We start from the raw sequence: 21,627 nt of genomic DNA, 5'->3' as shown, positions 1-21,627 counted from the left end.
GCCAAAAACAGCAACAAGTCTCATAATGGAGGCATTCTGGTGCTTGCTCGAGCAAATCAATGAAGAGCGGGAGGACAGTGCTATTCTCTCTCTACTTTTGGGCATTATGGTTTGCAATACAGATACTGAGAGGTTATCTTGTTTGGTCCTTTATCTACTTAGAGCACACATCACACTAAGACAGTGGTAGTTCGAGGAGTCATTCGGGTTGGGAGATGTGTGATAGGAACTTTTCACTCCAGGGATTTGGGAGGCTAAACGGCAGGGGGACCAGCTGCTGAAGACGTGGGCACTGGAGATGAACAGGGAGGTTTCTGTCCCTATCAAACTTGCCGCTGACTTTTGCCAGGAAGTTTTCTGTTGCCCCGCGTTCCCATAGGGCAGCCCTCTGCCTCCACACTGTCATGGAGCGCTGGACAGCGTCGGCAGAGACCTTGGACCTGCAGAATTAGAGTCCTTCCCCCTGGTCCTTTGCAGACCCCTTGCCAGGCTTTAGGAGGTTCCTGTGGTCATTGCAGTGCTCAGGGCTACTCCTGGCTCTGTGCTCAGGGATTAATCCTGGCAGTGCTCGGAAGATCATATGGCATGCTATGGGTGGATGCCGGGTCTGCTGCGTGCAAGGCCAGCACCCTCTGGTCCATGCTCTCGAGCCGGTGGTGTTTCGGCTTTAAGTGGGTGCCAGTCAAATGCTCACCGACTCCACGCTGAATTGCCTTCTCCTTCCGGAGCTCTGAACAGCTCCTGGCAAGGCCCCCAAGACTTGACTCCCGGCTTCTTGTGATGCCGCAGGTAATGTCTGAGGGGTGTGAGAGAGAGAACCGAGGGCAGCAGGCAGAGAAGGGGAGGTACCAAACAAGGCCCAAAGAACCCAGGTCAGACTCGAACCCCAGCCTGTCCACCGTTAACTGTTGAGGTTGCTCTGGGCCTCCTTCCCATCCAAAGTAGGTAGTCCCTTTGTCCAAGGGGTGTTTGGTGGGTTCGATGAGGTTCCCTGAGAGAAAGCCTCTATTCCTGGCTCACACATCATGCCTCGGGAGCCCAGTGAAGGTGGTTCCAGTGTCAGCTGGTCACCTTCTGCCATGGCCGTGCTCAAGGCTTCAGCTTTTGTCTGGTCCTCGACTTGAGAAAGGATCTGAATCAGGCAGGTATCGCTAGCCCAGAAGGGTCCAGCCAGGTCAAGGACGGTGAGAAGTAGTGTGAAATAGGGTAGAACACTTGACAGCAACAGAGTGACAAATATCAGCTTTGCCAAACTGAAATGGCCATTCGGATATTTGTGCCTGGGACCTTTTTTCTTCCTTCCTTCCTTCCTTCCTTCCTTCCTTCCTTCCTTCCTTCCTTCCTTCCTTTCCTCCCTCCCTCCCCCTCTTCCTTCCTCTTCTCCCTTTCTTTCTCCCCTTCCCTTCCCTTCCCTTCCCTTCCCTTCCCTTCCCTTCCCTTCCCTTCCCTTCCCTTCCCTTTCTCCCCTCCCCTCCCCTCCCCTCCCCTTCCCTTCCCTTCACTTACCTTCCCTTCCCTTTCCTTCTTTCTTCCTTTTGGCCTTCCTTTCTCCCCTCCTTTCTTTTTCTTCTCCTAGGGCCTTTTGTTTTCTCTCTCCTTTTGTTCATTCTTTCTTTCTTCCTTTTTTTTCTTTCATTTTTCCTTCTCTCAGGACCGTTTTTTAAGGGATAGGGATATGTATAGGGGACCATCTGCAATGTCGGGGGGTTTCTCCCTCTTCCTCAAGGCTTACGCCAGCCAGGCCTGTGAGTACCCATGCAGTTAACCACTGCTGACGTTTCTTTCTCCTCCTCCAGTTCTGGCCGACAACCTGAAGTCCAACCCTGGGATTAAGTGGCAGTATTTCAGCTCAGAAGAAGGCATCTTCACTGTTTTCCCAGCACACAAGTTCCGGTGTAAGGGCAGCTATGAACACCGCAGCAGGTATGGGACTGCCCCATTTTCATCCCCGTGTCCTTCTGAGTAGGAACCAAGCCACATGCCTGTTCTCCTTCTTCACTCTGATACCTTGTTTCTTTTTTAAAAAAAATTTTTTAATTGAATTACCTTGAATTACAGAGTTGCAAAGTTACTCAAGATTGAGTTTCAGGAATACTGTGTTCAACACCAGTTCCTTCATCAGTGTCCACTTCCCTTCACCACTTCAACAACGCTCTCAGTTTCCCTCCCGGCCTGCCTCTATGGCAAGCACTATTTTCTTTTTCTTTTTCCTTTGATTTTTGCTCCAGAGTGACCACTTCCCTCTCTGATTGTTGTAGTGGTCCCACCCCTGACCTATCCCCTGTCTGCTTCTCCCCTCCTTCCAGTGACAAGCTTTCTACTAAGGACCAGTATTCCTGCTCTTCACTTCTGTGATATTAGCTATTCCCCTATTATGTTCCCATAATATGATTGAGATCATTTTGGGTCTGACTCATGTTGCTCAGCATGACACTTTCCAGATCTATCCATGTACCAGCAATTTGCAGGCTTCATCTTTTTTATGGCTGTGTAGTATTCCACTATGTAAATGTACCAGATCTTCTTTATCCAGTCATCTGTTCTTGGGCACTCCCATTATTTCTGGGGCTTTTTCTGGCTGTGGAAGTATTTCACCATGCCCATGAGTGAATATAGAAAGGGAGGGAACAACAAGGAACAAATCTCAGAGCTTTTCCCGAATGGTTGAACATACACCAAATAAGGTGGAGTCTTACTGGGAAAATTAAACGGTTCTGAGCACCCTGAAGCAAGCCTCAGAGTTGAGCTTGTGATGATCAGCTTTGCTTTTTGGGTAAAGAGACTTGACTTCCCTTAAAAGTGACACGCCAGTTCTCAGGGATTGTCCCTTGTAAAGTTAGTTCTCCAGAAAACTTGGGTGAAGGTTATGAGTCTGCTTTTCTCAGGAAAATGATCGTAGCTCAGAGCCAGAAGGGCAGTAATGACGTGACTTGTATGACACAAGACTCAACGGTCCACAGAACCCCTTGGGCCTGCGTGCTCTGTCCTGGCTTCTCAGACTCTCTTTTGCAGCGTTAGTCGTGTTGTGGTTGGTTTCTGCTGGGGAGTGGGAAGGTGTTTGTTGTTTGAGGGGATTGGAGCCACATCCAGCAGGGCCTGAGGATTACCTTAGGCTCTGCTCGGAGGGGCCACGCAGTGCCAGGGATTGAGCTCAGGTCAGCCACATGCACGGTAAAAACCATCACCGCTGTCTTCACTCTCGGGCCCAGCAGTGTCAGATCCTGAGTGTGGTGACTACCAGAGCTAATGCAAGATGCTTGGGCTTTGTTTGTTTTGTTTTGGGGACCACATCCAGTGATGCTCAGGGGTCACTCCTGGCTCTGCACTCAGGAATCACTTCTGGTGATGCTCCGGGAACCATATGGGATGCTGGGGATCCAACCCAGCTCATGCAAGGCAAGCATCCTACCTGCTGTACTATCGCTCTGGTCCAGACTGCCCATTAATGCCACAGGGGGTAGAAGAGGGTAGGGATGGGAAATCCACATTAACCCAGTGCTTTATTTTTTAAAAAATTTATTTATTGAATCACTGTGAGAACAGTTACAAAGCTTTCAGGTTTAAGTCTCAGTCATACAGTGATCAAACACCCATCCCTTCACCACTGCATATTTTCCACCACCAAAAATCCCGATATACCCCCCCTATGCCACGCCTCCCCAGGCCTGTGAGGCAAATGATTTCCACTTAACTCTCTCTCTACTTTGATTACATTCATTATTTCAACAAAAGAGACACCATTGTTATTTGGAATTTTTCCCCCAACAATCAAACCTGCTGAAAAGGCATTGTGAAATAATTTGTTTTCTATACCTGGTTATGAAGTCCATATGATGTCACGTGGTAGTAGCCACGCGAGTTTGGATTTCTGATATTTTACTGATTAAGTCTGGAGGGATTTCTGCCAAAAGCTGAATAGTTCCAGGATTGGTTTGTGCGCCTCTGGGTCCATGACCGTGCTAGAGAGCCGCTTGTGGGGGGCAACTTGTCGTCTCAGCAGGGCAAGAAGGACGTGGTGGTTCCGCCCCCCATCCCATAAGGCCACAGTTGCCCCATCACCACCAGCTCATGCCTGGCTGTCCAATAAGGTCTGAGGCAGCGACCACCGTTCCACTGGGGGGGGGGGGGCGGGGGGCAGGGACAGGGTAATGGCAGAAGAGATTGAATGGTTCCTCAGCTCCTGCAAGGGGCCCACCTTTGAGCTTGCAACTTGAATGCCTCTGAGAATGCATCCCTGCCCCCCCACCCCCACCCCACTTTGTTACAGTTTCCTCGAAGAAACTGTGAGATAAAACCAATGTGAACATATTCTGCTTTTTATTTATGTGAGTTAGAAAGAAGGAGGTGTGTCCACTTTTTGTTGGTTGGTTTTTGTTTTAAGGGGATTCAGCCAAGGTGCTCAAAGGCTGATCGTAACTCTGTAGTCAGGTGTGACCCCTGGCCGTATTCAGGAGACTGACCCTATGTGTGGCCGGGGATTGAACCCAAGGTCAGCTATGTGCCGGTCTTATACCCTAATGACCCCTCTGCCCTCTCTCCAAACTCAGATGTGTCCTTTTAAATATCCTCTCACCTAGACATCCTCCATGGAATGAGCTAGAAGTCTAGGGCTTGACCACGGGTGTTGGGGTGACCAGTTCCGGGTCTGTCCTGTCCCCTCTTTCATTCCTGCGGCCACCTCTCTCCTGATTAACTTCCTTAGCTCGTGTCCATCTGCCTCCTGGCCCTGGCGCGGGAAAAGACAGTGGCCTTATCCTGCGAGTGCCGGCCTTTTGGCTCGAGCACAATGAGGGCGAACTTGGCCACGGTTTGGCGTTTTGCTGGTTCTCTGCCGACATTTCTTCATTGGTGCCCAGGCATTTTGTGACTCCGCTGGCATCTAGCAGTTCTCAGAAAGCTTAAGTAGTTTTGGGGTGCTAATAAAAAGAGAGCGTTCTCTTGGGGCTGATTTGCTTTCTTCAGCTCCCTCTGATTTGTTCCAGCTTTAAAAACCCATCAATAGAGGGACCTCATTAAGTCTCTTCCCACAGACCTTGTCACACTGCACACGAGCAGGGGGAGGGGGGAGGGCATTGCTTCTCCTCCCGACCTCCTCCCCCCCAGCACACACACACACACACACACACACGCACACACACACACACACACTCTACACACAACCCCCTTTCCTTCTTGTTGGCAAAACAAAACCCTGGCATTGAAGAGTGGCCGTCGCAGGCTCGGTCGGACGCATATGATGGCGTGGATTGAAATGCCCAAATAAGGGGCTCTGCAACAGTTTGGGGGGATTGGGGGAGGGCAGGGCTGGGGCCAACCTGCTTTAATTGCTTGGGCACAGACAGGGAAGGGCCCTCTGAGCCCAGGAACACAGCCGGCCGCTGGGGAGGGACAGGGAGGCTATTCCAAGCAGGCAGGGCCCGGCTTCTCTGGCACTTGGGCGACCGGGGTTCAATCCCTGGTACCCCATATGAGCCCCACCAGGAGGGATCCCTAAATGAAGAGACCCAGGAGCAAGCCCTGAGCACGGCCCGGTGCCCAGACCCCCCCTCCCTGGGCCATCCACGCACGGCACCCAGCTCACGGGGCTCGGGCACCTGTGCAGGTGGATGAGCCCCAGGTCTGTGTCCTCTAGAGGAACCGTGGGGGCGGGGGGGGGGCGTTGGAGCAGCCCACCTCCCACTCTGGCTGTGCCTGAGACTCATTCCCGGAGCTCGGGGCCTGCAGGACCTCCCTGCTGAGGCTCTCGCCGTGCTCGCCCTCCCACTAGACCCATCTACGTCTCCACCGTCCGGCCCCAGTCCAAGCACATTGTCGTCATCCTGGACCACGGAGCTGCCGTCACCGACACCCAGCTGCAGATCGCCAAGGACGCCGCCCAGGTCATCCTCAGTGCCATCGACGAGCATGATAAGGTGAGCAGCACTTGCCCCTCTGGTGCCTCTGAGTGGCGACACGGCGCTCACGAAACCATTTTCAGGGCATCTTTAAAATGGCTTTGGGAGGCCCAAAGGATAATACGGTATCCTAGCATGTGGCCGAACCGGATTCGATTCCCGGCATGCTGTATGATTCCCCGAGCACCACCAGGAGTGACCCCTGAGCATCTCTGGGTGTGCTCACCCCCACCCCCCCAAAAAAAATAATTAAAAGTAATGGCTTTGGGAGAAGAGAGGTGGCTCTGTTTTTTGGGGGGTTTTGTTTGTTTGTTTGTTTTTTAAATGATCAAGGAAGCAGCAGGCAACTTTTGTCTCAAATCTCTTTTCAAACCATCCCCGCCAAGCCAAGACTCAGTCCCCTCTCCTGAGTTCACCTGTTTAGGCTTTGGGTTCGAGGAGACTTTGCATATTGGAGGTTCACTGGAAGTTAACCGGAAGGCAAGGGGGATCCATTTATTTATTTATTTATTTATTTATTTATTGGATTTTTGGGTCACACCTGGAGATGCACACATGCACTCAGGAATTACTCCTGGCAGTGCTGAGGGGACTATATGGGATGCTGGGAATTGAACCCGGGTCAGCCTCGTGCAAGGCAAATGCCCCCCCCCCCCCCCACTGTGCTATTGCTTCGGCCTCAAGGGGGCGCAACTTAGGGCCTGCATGCAAAGATCAGCTGCTCTACTGACTGCTGAAAGGTTAAGGCTAGGCAGGTGGGTTCATGGCTGGTGATCACCTATTGCCAGGGGCAGGGAGGACCATGGATCATTTTGTACTTTTCCAAACACAAAGATTTTACCAACGATCCAATTCCTTAAAACCAAGTACTTTATTTGCTAATTTTATGCACTGCCAATTTCTCTGGGAACAAAAAAACAAATTCTAGGGTTCTTTTTCCTTGCCAATCCTTTAACTGATCGTTTTCATACTCGGTAAGAGATTATGCCTCAAGGCATTTACTCTTCTTTATTATTTATTTTGTCCTTTTGGGTCATACCTAGCGATGCTCAGGGTTACTCCTGGTTCTGCACTCAGGGATTACTCCTGGCGGTGCTCGGAGAACCATATGGGATGCTGGGGATCGAACCCAGGTCGACCACGTGCAAGGCTATATGCCCGCCCCACTGTACTATTGCTCTAGCCCTGGGATGTTTACTTTGACTCACATAAATTGTTCTGTAGGTCTTTATTTTGGGGGACTCTTCCAGAATATCATATATATATATACTTTCGGGTGGGGTGGACAAGAACATACCTCGCAGTGCTCAGAGGACCGGGCAGTGCCTGGGATCAAACTAGGGGCCCTTGCATGTAGAGAATGCGCAGGAGTCGTCTCCTTGGTCCCCAGCTCCGTTTCGACCTTGCACAGTAACCAGCTTCCTTTTCCGGCCCTGCAGATCTCTGTGTTGGCGGTGGCAGATGCCGTGCGGACTTGTTCCCTAGACCAGTGCTACAAAACGTTCCTGTCTCCTGCCACCAGCGAGACCAAGAGGAAGATGTCCGCCTTCGTGAGCAGCGTCAAGTCCCTGGACAGCCCAACCCAGCACGCCGTGGGCTTCCACAAGGCCTTCCAGCTCCTCCGCAGCACCACCAACAGCACCAGGTTCCAAGCGAGTAAGCACCCGGCTCGGGGTGGCCACTAGGGTAGATTATTAATGCCCATGCATATCGGGGGGGCCACTGGTGTAGATTGTCAGTGCTCCCGTGCGGATCCGGTTGGCAACTGGGGCAGATTGTCAATGCCCATGCAAATCCAGATGGCCACTAAGGTAGATTGCCTACATTCCTGTGCAGGTCTGGATGGCCACTTGGGTAGATTGTCAGCATGCCCATGCAGATCTGGGTGACCGTTGGGTATATTACCAATGCTCCCATGCAGATGTCCAGAGGAACCCTTAAACTTGGGGTGACCCCGTCCTGAGTTGCCTTCACAGACATCTCATGCACTCTCTTCCCAGGTTCTCGTGTCTTTTCCAGCCAGACAGTTTCTTGGTCTCTAGGATTTCTTCTTCCTGTCCGTTTAGAGAGAACAGAGGCCCTCTGATTCCCCGGGGAGGAGGAATGCTAATTGTCAGCCTGGCCCAGATCCTCCCGTCTGCCTTCCACTCAGCTGTCACTTAGATGGGCATGGTCCTTCACATGCTACAAAGACACCCGGATTTAATTTTCATGTTTTACAGAAAAATCTGGACTTAGCATGCATGTGAAAGGAAAGGAGATTTGAAATAGGACACTTGCTTGGAAACCATTGAAAGGAAACTGTCATTTTTTTTACCCCCTTTACATTTAAAAAAAAATTATGTGGGGGGAGGGGAGGGTGTTCTGTTTTGCTTATTAAATGAACAGAGACTGTTTGCAAGCACCTCGGCGCTTTGATCTCAGTGCTGGGACAGACAGCATTGATGCATGCAGAGGTTGGGTCCAGTACCTACTGGGTTCTGGAAAGACGGAAGTTGCTGCCACTTTACTTGTGATGGTATATGGTTGTTGGGGAACTGTTTTCCCCCAGTGTGCCCAGATATGCTGCACACCGGGTCCAGCAGACGTGGGGTGAAGGACGACAGGCACGTGGAGAAACACTCTCTGGGAGCAGCTGATGGCTATTCACTTTATTGCCAAATACACACATATTTTATAGAGGGTCTGGGCTTACAAGAAGGTCCAATCACAGAAAGGTTACCATGATGGGCCTATCACCTTTCCAACTCTGCTTTGCCCCGGTCCAATCCCAATCAAGGCTAGTTGCTGCAGTTAGGATGACTTGCTAAGCATATGTGACAGTTTCTGTGTCTTGGGCTCCTGTGACTAGGAGATTGAATGAGGCTCAAGGCCGAACACCTGGTGCTGGCTGACACCCTGTTCATGCCAACTCTGCCCACATACTCCCTCTTACGAGGCTTTGCTCCTGGACCGCTTTGCAAGGTCGGGTTTTATCTGCTCCATATATGGTGAATGAAACGACCTCAAATTTAGCAGCAGCTGGCGAAGGCTTCCCTGCATCTTTAGCGCCAGTGCTGTGTAGCTCGGCAAAGCCTGGCAAGCTCCCCGTGATTTATTCAATATGCCAAACACAGAAACAACAAGTCTCACGATGGAGACGTTACTGGGCCCCTCGAGCAAATCGATGAACACCGGGAGGACTGTGACTGTGACTGCTGTGTAGCTCAGCTCTCGGTCTCTCTCATACCAGGGCTTGCAACCCCAGTGGCAGGTCCGTGGGAGCTTTTGCACCCAAAGCCCTCATACAGGCACCTGGAATTCATCTTCTCGCAAATTCGCCTTCTCGAAGCTTCCTCCTTCATAGCCCCGGAAGCTCTTACAGGACTTCAGGAAAGGCTTGTCTGGTCTAGGCAGACCTCCCTCCTCCTTGCCCAGTACAATCAAGCGACTCTGGTGATTGGCTTATTAGAAGTCTGAATGGGACCTACAGATCTCTTAGTGCTGGCCTTGGGGTAGCCTTCATAGAGCCAGCCCACCCCCACTGGGTTGCATGCTATGGGGTTAAAAAACGTTCCTGGCAGTGCCCAGACTTCAGAGGAGAGGTTCCTACAGGACTCAGGGGTCTTTGGAATTTTGCCCACCAGCTTAGCAAGGACCAGCATCACAAAGTAGCTGAGTGGCAGGTGGCTTCGGAGTTAGGCCCATGGACTGGGCTCATCCTCCGAATAACCCAGATGGTCCAGTTAGTGCATCCATGCCATGTCTCTGATGCCAGTCCACCTGGCAGCTTGCCCAGTAGAGATGTTCTTCCTACTTGATTGCTTGTCTTGGAAGTCACTCTTGGCAGTGCTCAGGGGACCACATATATGTGGTACCAGGGATTGAATTGGGGTCATTATATGCCAGGCAAGCATCTTAACCCCTTATTAATTCCCTTTACCAGATTTAAAAAAAAAAAAGGCTTTGGGGCCACACTTGGCAATGCTTAGCAGTTATTCTTGGCTCTGCATTCAGGAACCACGCTCAGTGGCTTGTTTATTTATTTATTTATTCAAATATTCAAATAATAGGGACAAGGCAGTAGTACAGTGAGTAGAGGACTTCCCCTGGACACAGCCCACCCTACTTGATCCCTGGCCACTGCCCAGAGTAAGACCTGAGCACACAGCTCCCACAGGGAAATGGACCATCAAGAGAGAAATACGAGACATAACCAGCCATCACCAGAGTCAGGCGCACTGCAGGCAGGGACTAGGGTATTGGTGCCACAGCTGTGAGATCATGCATGCTGGATACACCAAATCTCCTGTTTTACAAGAAACCAAAGAGCTGTATTCCCATGCAAAAGCTCTTGATTTTCAAAGATTGACTTGATTTTTTTGTCTATGGTTTTTTTGTTTTGTTTTGTTTTGGGCTCCAGCTGGTAATGCTCCAAGCTTCTTCCTGGGTCTGTTCTCAGGAACAACTTCTGATGGGGCTCGAGGGATCCTGTGAGGTTCTGGGAATTGAACGTGGGTTGGCCACATGCGAGACAAACGCCCTTACCTGCTGTCCTGTCTCTCCAGCCCCAACTTTTCCAACTTTAAGCCAAGCTGTCAAGCCCTCATTAGAGAGGCTGCTGACTGGACACATTTTCTACTGGGTTTGTTGTTTCTCCGAGTGGAGGAACAACACAGAAGCTTAAGAAGGAGAATGACTGGCACAGCCCCAGAACCATGCTGAGGCCACCATCACTTAATGATTCAGAAGAGGTTTTCTTTTTTTTAGACCAGGTCAAGCACAGTGAAGTTTCACTCAAGCATCTTTATCTTGGAGCTTCTCCTGGCAGGTGTGAGGAAAAGGACAACACTGGGTCACCTCACGAAGTGCTTCAGGAACCCAATTGTGTCCTCTCTTCAGAAAAGGGCTAAGGTGTCAATCTGGCAGGGGTCAAGTATGTGGATCTGGGCTGTCAGCCAACATAGTATCAGATTCCTACTCTGGAATTTTAATTTTTTTTTAATTTTTTTAAATACAATTTTAAAAAATATTTTTAAACATTTTTGAAAATTATTTTTATTGTATATCTGTATGTATCTTTTAATACTCTGGGATTTTTCTGACCTTGTGAACTTGTGTCGATTCTTTGCTCTCTCCAGGTCTGGGTTCTTGGTCTGCAAGCAGGGCCAATAATAACTTGCAGGATTCCATCAAGATTAAGTGAGGTCCATTTAATATTCCACTTCCTGCAAGAGCTTCAGCTCTGAGCAGATCTCCCAGGGGTCCTCAGTTGACCCCTGAGCTTTGGCTGCTGTGTAGGGAGGGTCTGTGGACTTGTCCCAGGAGCTTGCCTCTTTGCTTCATGCCTCATTGATTTAGGTCATTTAGTTGCTGTCCATTCTAAGCCAACTTTAAGCCTGGCATCCAGCCCTCTTTAGAGAGGCTGCTGATGGGACACATTTTCTTCTGGGTTTGTTGTTTCTCCAAGTGGAGGCACACAGAAGCTTAAGAAGCAGAATGCTTTGGCACCCAATTGACTAGGGTTCGACCCCCGCACCCTGTATTGTCCCTTGAGCTCACCAGGATTGATGCCTGACTGCAAAGCCCTGAGCATGGCCGGGTAGGGAACCCATGTGTTCTGAATGCTTATTGCTTTGTCTTCTTTGCCTTCCACTGGCCGGTCAGCACAGTGGAGATTTAATTCCCCACTCTGACTCACAGAGCTCTTTCTGGCTCCCGCGGTAGACCTAGAACTGATACCATCTATGAATCTGGGTGCTTTGATTTGTACAGGGGGGTGTTGATTTGGTGGTTTTATACCAAAGGGAGTAGAGATAGGCAAAAGACAGGGTCTAATTGCATAGGCAAAGACTAAATTTGACAGTGACCCCAAGACCATTGACCCTTTTGATACTGACCCCAGGACATGTTGAAGACTTAAGGATTTGTCAAATCAGAGAATAATTGTCTATTCTTACAAGAAAACGCTCTGGCTTTGCTCTACCCGGGAGTGTCCCTGGGATAACTCATCTTTAACACTGAGTCTTTAAGTTCCTCTTACTAGGTATCTAGAAAAGAGGATATCCTAATAAGTCTGTCTGTTTGTTTGTTTGTTGGGTCACACCTGGTGATGGGCAGGGATTGAGTCCTGACTCTGCACTCAGGAATTAGTCCTGGCAGTGCTTGGGGAAACCATATGGGATGCCTGGGATCGAACCTAGGTCGGCTGTGTGCAAGACAAACATTCTACCTGCTGTACTATCACTCCAGCCCCAACTCTTATCTTTTTAATTCAAAGACCGGGAAGCTCACTCAGGGGCTCAGGTGCAATCCTGGCATATGCATGGCACTGAGTTGTAGCCGTGGTGACCCTCAGCACCACTGGGCTTCAACCCCAGAACCGTCAGTTCTACATTGTGGGGCCTAATATCACTAGGAGTAGCCCCCAGGCTTCAGAGCACCATTGGGACACCCCAAATAAATGAGTTAATTCAGTAAGACAAAATTTGGCATGTCTGATATAGACGAATTAAAAAATGACTTCATTTTTCTTGAGGGTAGTGCGGGAATGGGGTGAGGCTTATCAGAGGCAGGAGTTGACAGACAGGGCTTGTGTCCATCTGTCCATCTGTAGGCGTGTGAGCCGCCGGAGGAGTCTGTACACAGTGAGCCTCTCACTTCCCAAATATGGGTGTTTTTCCTTTCCAGTTTTCATTAAGACACATACAGTGTTCCAACATCATAGCTACCATCTGTGTCAGCGTCCCTCCACCAGTGTCTCAAGTCCCCTCCTGGCCACCTCCCACCCCACCCCTCGGCACAGGCAGTTCTGTTGGCCAACTTGCAGGGTCTTGGCCATCCATTGCCCCCTTACTGAGTTTCTTTCTGCCCCACCTAGGGATCCTGTGGTGTCTGTCCCTCTCTCCCAACTCGCTTCACTTAGCACGAAATCCTTTAGTTCTATCCATGTAGTGGCGAATGGCAGAGTTTCATTTTTCCTTACATCTCAGTAGTATTCCATTGTGTGTTGGATCCCAGTTTCTCTAGCCACTCTCTGTTCTTGGCCACTTGGGTTGTTTCCAGAGCTTGGCTGGGTGACTAGTACTGCCGTGAGCAGAGAAGCACAAAGGCCTTTTCAAAGTTCAGTCTGGGGGGCCTTGGGGTAGATGCCAAAGAGTGGAATGGCCTTGTCATGTGAAAAGTCAAGTCTTAATTTTTCAAGACGTTTCTGGACTATTTTCCTCAGAGTTTGACCCAGTCACCATCCTCACCAGCAATGGGTGAGGGTTCCTTCTTCCCACCTCCCTGCCAAGTCTACATGTTTCTAATCTTTTGTTTTAGATGATCTCTTTCACTTTATTCAAGGGCTAAATATCACTCACTTTAACCCTTTTTTAAAAAAAAGTTTTGTTTTTTGGGGTCACACCCAGCAATACTCAGGAGCTACTCCTAGCTCTGCACTCAGAATTACTCCTAGTGGTACTTGGGGGACCATGTGGGATGCCGGAGATTGAACCCAGGTCAGCCGCATGCAAGGCAAACACCCTCCCCACTGGACTATCACTCAGGCCCCTCTGACTTTAACCCTTGAGTGATCTTCCCAGCCCTTGAATTTAGATTCGATGGCCCAGGGACCCTATGGGGTGCTGGAGGTTGAATCCAGACTGGCCATCTACAAGGCAAGCGCTCTAGCTGCCATTCCGCCTCCCTGGACTCCAGGGAGGACTCCTTCACTTTTTAATTAACCAGGTGTTTCCCTCAGCAGGGATAGGGAGTAGATGCTGTTATTCTCCCCATTTTAGAGCCAAAGAACTGAGGCATGGAGGGGTCAGGAATGTGATGCTTTACGACGCCCACAGCTTGGAGGCCGGGGAAGTGGATTTTTCCCACGGCCTGCCTGGCCCCACGTCTTCCTGCTCTTCTGTAGTTTCAAAGCCAAGGTGTATCTCTCTGGGCTTGGGGAGACAGTACAGCGGGTTAAGTCTTGTACAAGGCCAATGCTGGTTTGATCCCTGGCCTCACCTCTGGTGCTCCAAACCCCACCAGAAGTGAATCCTGAGCACAGAGCCAGGAGTAAGCCTGGAGGATCACTTAGTGTGCACTCCATGCAACCCCACCCCATGTATCTGGCACGACCTTCCATAGGAGTTTAAAATCTCCCTTCCTTGGGGCTGGAGCGATAGTACAGCGGGTAGGGCGTTTGCCTTGCACGCAGCCAACCCAGGTTCGATTCCCAGCATCCCATATGGTCCCCTGAGCACCACCAGGAGTAACTCCCGAGTGCAGAGCCAGGAGTAATAACCCCTGTGCATTGCCAGGTGTGAACCCCCCCCCAAAAAAAAGGCCAAAAAAAATCTCCCTTCCTTTCAGATTGCCTGGAAAAGTCACCATTTTATTGATGCCTCCGTGCCCCCAAATGTGTATTCTTGGCAAAGACCCCAGCCTGAGGGTCCGTGCAGTTCTGAGTGCCAGAATTCCTCTCGCAGGAGAGATTTCCCTCTGAGGTGGCTGCCTGGGCCCCTTTTCTGTCATTGGGAAATCTCCCAGTGGGGACCCGGGGCAGGTGGTGGAGGAGCAGAGTGAGGCACCCAGGGATGAGGGGAGATGAAAGGAGCGACATCAGAAGGGAGGGAAGGCACTGAGGGGCCTGGCGGCAGGCGGGGAAGTGGGAATGGCCCACGCTGCCACCCACCCTTTGTGTGCTTCTGTTTAGATACAGACATGGTCATCATTTACCTGTCCGCCGGCATCACATCAAAGGACTCTTCGGAAGAAGATAAAAAGGCGACACTGCGTGTCATCAATGAGGAAAATAACCTCCTAAACAACTCCGTGATGATCCTCACCTACGCCCTCATGAACGGTAGGCAGCGTGGGGGAACTTGCAGATGAAAGTTCTAAAAAGTGGCTGCTGCTCTCGGAGTGGGGGATCGGAGCCCTGCGAGTGCGCTTTGAAGGGCCCGGGGAGGGGCCACACGGACGCTGCTCCTGGGCCCGCCGCCTGCTCCTCCTCCTCCTTCCTCCGTTTCTGCGCCTCTTACTCTTCTTCGGCTTTGCTGCAGCCTGAGTGATGGGTTCACCTCCTGGCTGCCTCTCCGGCCACATTGCCCATCTGGCTTCTTCCCCTGAAGCAGAGTGACCCTCACGGTCCACTTGCTGGAAGGATTTGCCCAGTGGATGAGAAACACCCAGAAACTCCTTCCCTTGGGTTTCACCATGTTGAAGGGAAGCAGGGTGTGGAAATCTCTCTGAATCAAGGGGATGCCAGGACATTGGTTCTCCTGTTTTAATTACTTTGGGTGGGTTCGAGGGGCAGGGAGACCCCTGTTTGTCAGTGTTCAGGGTTCACTCTTGGTGTGCTTTTGGGACATCATATTCAGTGCCAGAGATCGAGCTTGGCGAGATCCTTAACCCTGTGCCATCTCTCCAGCCCTAATTACTGTCGGAAGTGTAGACTCCCAGTTATGACTGGCTCCCTTCTCGGACGGTGCAGTTCTCTGTGCGTCAGCTGAATGATGCCCTGCCCAAGAATCTGTGCTCTGCTGGTGAACCAGCACACTGTGTGAAAGTGGCTGATCTCATTTCCTTCTCTGGGCATCAACCTTGTGCCGGTAGCTAGTTCCTGAATCTCTTGTAAGGCCTCAGAATGATTTTATTGTTGTCTTTCTATTGTTGTTGGGTATTTTTTTTAATTAATGTATTATTTTTGGCTTTTTGGGTCACACCCAGCGATGCACAGGGGTTATTCCTGGCTCTGCACTCAGGAATTACTCCTAGCGGTGCTCGGAGGACCATATGGGATGCTGGGATAGAACCCAGGTCTGCTGAGTGAAAGGCGAACACCCTACCTGCTGTATTATTGCTCCAGGCCCTGTATTTGGGTTTTGCTTTGGGGACTATACCTGGTTGAGCCCAGGAAGGTGCTCAGGGGTCCCATGCAGTGGGGACTCCGGAGAACTAGGAGGTGCTGGGGAGCAAACTCAGTCCTTCCAAAACACGCACTCAGCCCCTTGAGCCACCTGCTCTTGGTGGAGTCATCTCCATGCCCAAGGTCTCCCTTTTCTCTAGCAGAACAGAAGGGATGCCGTCCGCTGGGGCTTGCTGTAGTCACTGCTGAACTAGACCCACGCCATGGTCCAGGTTCTTGGCACCATACCTGGTGACTAGCAAGTTACAAGAGTGTGTGGGCCTTGCCTGGGCTCTGCTCTGGTCTGGCCCAGTGCTGCTCAGGACCCTGTGACCCTCTTGGGCCGGCTTGTGTGATGCCAGGGCCATTCCACTGATATACTGTGCTCATAGACACCTCTCCTGCCCCCAGCTGCTAGAACCACAGCTTCTCAGGTGCAAACCCTCTCGCCTGGTTTTCTTCCGAGCTCTGTGGAGGAGGGGACACAGTTGCCTGCAGAGTGGTCCGTGGGTGCTTGTTACTCGGTGGCTAGTCTGAGTTTCTTTCACTCAGGAGAGGAGGGAAGAAAGGATGGACACAGGGGGACCCAGCACAGGTGGGTTGAACTGCGTGAAGCTTTTTGGTGATGGCCCAGTGGGCAGACAATAGAGATGATTCCGGTGTAGTGACCCATGAGGAAGCAGTGTGGGAGAAGCGGTCACTTCCTCCCCTTGAATTTGAAGGTTTGTCCAGGCTAGAGGTACAGAAGCACCTTTTGCTTTATACATCCCATGTCTGGGGGTTAGCGTTGTCTTTTGGGTTTTTTTTTTGGGGGGGGTGGTGTTTGAGGCCACACGTAGTGGTGCTTCGGGGCTACTCCCCACACAATGCCTGGGTGGGGGGTCATTCCAGGCAGTGCCGGGGGACCATGTGCTGTCTGGGCTCAAGCCCAGGCCTGACTCAAAGCTGGCAATCGGCCCATTGCACTGTCTCTCTAGCCCTCAGCCCTTCCCCCCAGAGTATCGTGCACTGGTGCTCTCCCTATGTATGTCATTCTCTTTTTGTTTTGTTTTGGGGGCCACACTCAGTAGTACTCAGAGGCTAATCCCTCTGGGCTGACCCCGGGCTCGATGCTCAGGTCACTCCTGGCAGTATTCAGGGATCCATGGGGCGCCAGGGATGGAATCTGGGGCTCCCACAGGCAGAGCCTGACCCTGGGCACCTCGGCTCGGCCTCTCTGCCCTCCCTTCTTCCTCTTTTCCATCTGTTCAGTGCATGTCCCAGGATCCTCCTCCAGGCTGACCCTGGCTTTCACGGCTGACCCTGGCTCTTGGGGCAGCAGAGCCGCTGGGAAACCTCAGGCATCAATACTTTATGATGGGAGTAAGAGCGTGTACAGTGATGGAGAACACAGGAATGGTGAAGCACCTGCCCTTGGGGGGCTGCTGGGAAAGCCACGGGAACCCAGAGGAGACGAGTGGGTCAAGATCGAATCTTCTGGGGTCTCTGTCTCTCCCCAGCGCTTCCCCCAATTTCCCTGTCTGGCAACCCTGCCCCTTTGGGCAACCTTTCACCTGGAAACATACAGGAAAGGGAATTCTGGGAATTGTAGTTTCCAACTGTGGCCATGTTGGAGCTGGAACAGCCCATCCACCTCCCCATTGTCCTTGCTGTCTGACTATTCGTGATGGACTCACATAAAATGCTCCACTGACCACCCCTCTTTGTCTCATCTCTGAGTTTTTTTGTTTTTTGCTTTTTTGCTTTGTGTGTGTGTCGGGGGGGTGTTTTTTGGGTTTTGTTTTGTTTTGTTTTGGGGGGGGTTGTGGGTTTTTTGGTTGTTGTTGTGTTTTTTTTTTGTTTTTTTGTTTTTTTGGGTTTTTTTTTGCTTTGCACAGGGGTCACTCCTGGCTCTGCACGCAGGAATTACTCCTGGCAGTGCTCAGGAGACCATATGAATTCATGGGAATTGAACCCAGGTTGGCTGCGTGCAAGGCAAATGCCCTACCCGCAGTGCTAGGTGCTATCACTCCAGCCCTCGTCTCTGTTCTTGTTCATTCCTTCTTTGAAATGTTGAGCTGCCGAGGGGTCCATGACAATGCAAGGAAGCGTATCTATTGCCATGAGTTGGTCTGCGCTTAACCCTTCTGTGTGAGCTGCTCAAGGTGAGACAGGTTAGAACTCAATCCTGCCTCCAGGTTGTTTGATTCGGGGGTCCCACTCACCTCTTCCCTGCCGATCTTCATTCTCAAGCCAGGGGAGCAGTGACCTCCTTCTGGTATCTCTTTTTCACTTTGCCCAAATGATGCAAATGTCTCAGATATTTAAAAACAGTGTATCAGAGGGGCCAGAGATACTACAGCAGGTAGGGTGCTTCCCCTTCACTCAGCTGACTGGAATTCAGTCTCTGGCACCCCATATGGTCCCCCAAGCCTTGCCAGAAGTGATCCCTGAGCACATAGCCAGGAGTAGGCCCTGAGCACCACTCGCTGTGGCCCCAAGACAAAAAATGAAGTGTATTAAAAATAAATGTTGTCCATTGTGTCCTGCCATGTCTTTAGAAAAGGACTTCTAAGGATGGAAATACATAGTTGCACTGGGACATAAGATTAGGACACTTGTTCTGCATACCACCAACCCTGGTTCAATACTTGGCCCAGGTAAGATTACCCCGGCACTGCCAGGAGTGATCCCTGAGCCCAGGCAGGTGTGACCCAGAAAAAAAAATTAAACAAAATATACAGAAGTATACATTTTTCTATTAAGGAATGATAAAGTCTCAAGGTAGGAGAACCAGGAGCTCTTCAAGTTCTTTTTTAATGCCAAATCAAAAGGCAAAACCACCTCTTAAAACTCACTGGAAGAAACTCAGTAGTGATTGAAATAATTTAAGTTTGTTTACAGTGGTACCCATATGGGATCATTTACTAATCCCTTTGACTCTGTTCCAACAATAGCAAGCTCTATTTTTTTAAAGATTTATTAAATTTATTTTTGTGCTATAGGTTGCAGATGTTGTGGAATAATACAAGCCAGTATGCTTAAATCTTTGACAAAGGTTTTAAAACTGTCTAACGTAAAAACTATACATCAAGTATATCGAATCCAGCATTATCCTAACAATATCAAGCATGAAACCCTTTGTAATTAAAATGAGCTTAAAGAAGCAGGGTTTGGGGCCATCACTAAATGCAACCCATAGTTCTACTATTTGGTTGCATGTGTATTTGGCTAATGCTTAATACGCAAAGACCAAAGAAATGAAATGGTAGACCTCCATCCTTTCAAACTCTGACAATTTCTCAAATTAAATTAAACACAGACTTGTTAAGCATTACTTTTGCTTTCAAATATTAAATGCATAAAAATGATTGAAATTTAATAATTAAACTGTTAGGGAGGAACAGGTCCTTGCAAAATAGGGCTCCTTTATTCACTCATATGTTTCTCATCATTGCCTTTTAAAGAATTCCTTCGCCCGCTTACTTCAGGAAAGACCATGCCTCGGGCTTTGTTTCTCAACAGGAACTGGTATCTCCCCACCCCCCATCCGTGGCCAATATTCTCCCTGTGAAGATCTCTTGGGCATTGCAAGACCTCACGCATGCTTTCATAGAGAGTAGCAGAGTTACAGTATGAAGACTCAGCATTGGTTTTTTTTTTTTTTGCTTTTTGGGTCACACCCAGCGATGTTCAGGGGTTACTTCTGGCTCATGCACTCAGGAATTTCTCCTGGCGGTGCTCAGGGGACCATATGGGGTGCTGGGAATCGAACCTGGATCGGTCATGTTGGCTGCGTGCAAGGCAAACACCCTACCTGCTGTGCTATCACCCCAAGACTCAGCATTTTGCTTTATGACTCCCTCCCTTTGGCTTCACATTTCAGATGGGGTGACTGGTTTGAAAGAGCTGGCTTTTCTGAGAGACCTGGCGGAACAGAACTCGGGGAAGTACGGGGTCCTGGACCGGACAGCCTTGCCCGTGATCAAGGGGAGCATGATGGTGCTGAACCAGCTGAGTAACCTGGAAACCACCGTGGGCAGGTTCTACACCAACCTTCCCAACCGCATGATCGATGAAGCCGTCTTTAGCCTCCCCTTCTCTGATGAGATGGGAGATGGTGAGTTTGGAGAAGACTTCCTACATCAGAAGGGGAGAGGGCAGGGGTCTGCCGAGTCGGGCCCTTTGCACTATTGTCCGGTACTTATGTGGGAGCATCTTGGCAGGGAAGAGAGGGACATCCCGTCACTCGTCAGAAGTTTGCTTCATCCCTGCCATCATCTGCGCAGACAGAGTTCTAGAGAGCATCACTCGTTTTCTTTCTCTCTTTCCTAGGCTTAGTGGGCATCAGAGACTACCAGGTTGTTTTGTTAGGCTTCCCCAGGCTCCAAAAGTTAGTGAATAGGAAAAGAAGAGTAACTCTGCAGAGAGCCTGGTCAGTAAAACTCCAGAGTTTTTGGAAGTCAGTCTTAAAGGCAAAGTAATGTGGTACCATCATACAAATACAGACTTGGCATGGGAGAAGTGTAGAAATCCCAGCCTTCCACTTACATCATTACTTGGTCATATCATTATATTTTATTATATTCTAATTTATTATTTCAATATAGTATTTGAAATGGGATTCACATTTCCCCTGTTTCAAATCTAATAACAGCTTTCATAAACCTTGCAAGGTATTAAGACGATACGATATTTTAGTGCCTGCATGCCTCTCAATAATAATTACTGCTCTCACTTTAGTTTTCCTATTTATTTTACTTTGGTGATTTTGTGTTACTATGATCATCTTCCTTATAATACAGCTTAACCCACAGTCTGTTGGAGAAAATTCTTAACCTTTCCCTGGCTCAATTTCCTGACCTATCAAGTAGGGAGAATAGCATTTCCCTCAAGGCCGTGGTGGAGATGAAATGCACTGAGTTATGGAAGATATCTAGAATAACAGCTGGCCAACAGGATGTGCTGAGTAAAAGTAAAGCCCTCGCCTTCCCTTCCACTTTGTAATCTTGCTTGTGCTTTTTCCCCATCCTTCTCTCTGGCCCTTCACAGATGAGACCAAAGTGGTACCTAGTTGCAAGCCAGATCGACACCATGATCATACGAGGTTTTACTATTATGCTCTGTCAGCTAGGAAGTCTCGCAAATGCAGCTATTCATCGAAACCTTTTAGAGTTTTAAAGTAACCAGCCTAGAAAGAGAGTGTTTTCTTTAAAAATAGGTCAAAATAATCTTTCTCTAAAGAAGAAATGTAGCGGCCATGCCTAGGCAATTGTTGTCATTCCTCTTTCTGGGCGAGTTCTACAGATGAATACAGAGAAGGAGTTCCCACCTTGAGATGGAGTGATTTCTTTTCATAAGAAAATGACAGCACAGTGTTTGGATCTAGCCACAAGTGTGTGTGGGGCTGAGGGTAGGTAAGATGGAGAAGAGACCAGTATGACAATAATAGCTGGGAATGATCATGCTGGACAAGATCTGAGTGTTAAAAGGAGGTAAAGGGATATTCTTGATAACCTTTCAGTATTAATATTGTAAACCACGAAAAGGGGGAGAGAGAGAGGGGGGGGGGAAACACCTGCCATAGGGACAGAGAGACAGGGCAGGGGTTGGGGGTCAGGGTGATGGTAGGGAACCTGGGTACACTGGTGCTGGGAAATGTACAGTAGTGGAGGGATGGGTGTTGGAACACTGTATGACTGAAATCCAATCACGTCATGAATAGCTTTGTAAGGGTCTATCAGTGATTCAATAAAGAAGTAGGAAGGAAGGAAGGAAGGAAGGAAGGAAGGAAGGAAGGAAGGAAGGAAGGAAGGAAGGAAGGAAAGAAAGAAGGAAAGATACAGCAGGGAGCATATGCCTCAGGAAGGAAGGAAGGAAGGAAGG

The 21,627-nt window shown here is 49.7% G+C and overlaps 1 protein-coding gene across 1 annotated transcript in view; it reads left to right on the top strand.

Moving 5' to 3' along the window:
• Window positions 1–21,627, top strand: part of CACHD1 (cache domain containing 1) — a 242,097-nt gene that overhangs the window by 175,758 nt on the left and 44,712 nt on the right. Inside the window, exons 5-9 of the mRNA XM_056122231.1 lie at window positions 1,797–1,923; window positions 5,768–5,912; window positions 7,334–7,550; window positions 14,569–14,718; window positions 19,628–19,861. Coding sequence (XP_055978206.1) covers window positions 1,797–1,923; window positions 5,768–5,912; window positions 7,334–7,550; window positions 14,569–14,718; window positions 19,628–19,861 — 873 coding nt within the window. The remainder of the gene's footprint in view (window positions 1–1,796; window positions 1,924–5,767; window positions 5,913–7,333; window positions 7,551–14,568; window positions 14,719–19,627; window positions 19,862–21,627) is intronic.

This window comes from Sorex fumeus, unplaced genomic scaffold, assembly GCF_029834395.1.
Source record: "Sorex fumeus unplaced genomic scaffold, SorFum_2.1 ptg000045l, whole genome shotgun sequence".
NCBI classification, from domain to species: Eukaryota; Metazoa; Chordata; class Mammalia; order Eulipotyphla; family Soricidae; genus Sorex; species Sorex fumeus.
Note: the sequence above shows the minus strand (reverse complement) of the source record. Positions and strands in the feature narration are given on the sequence as shown.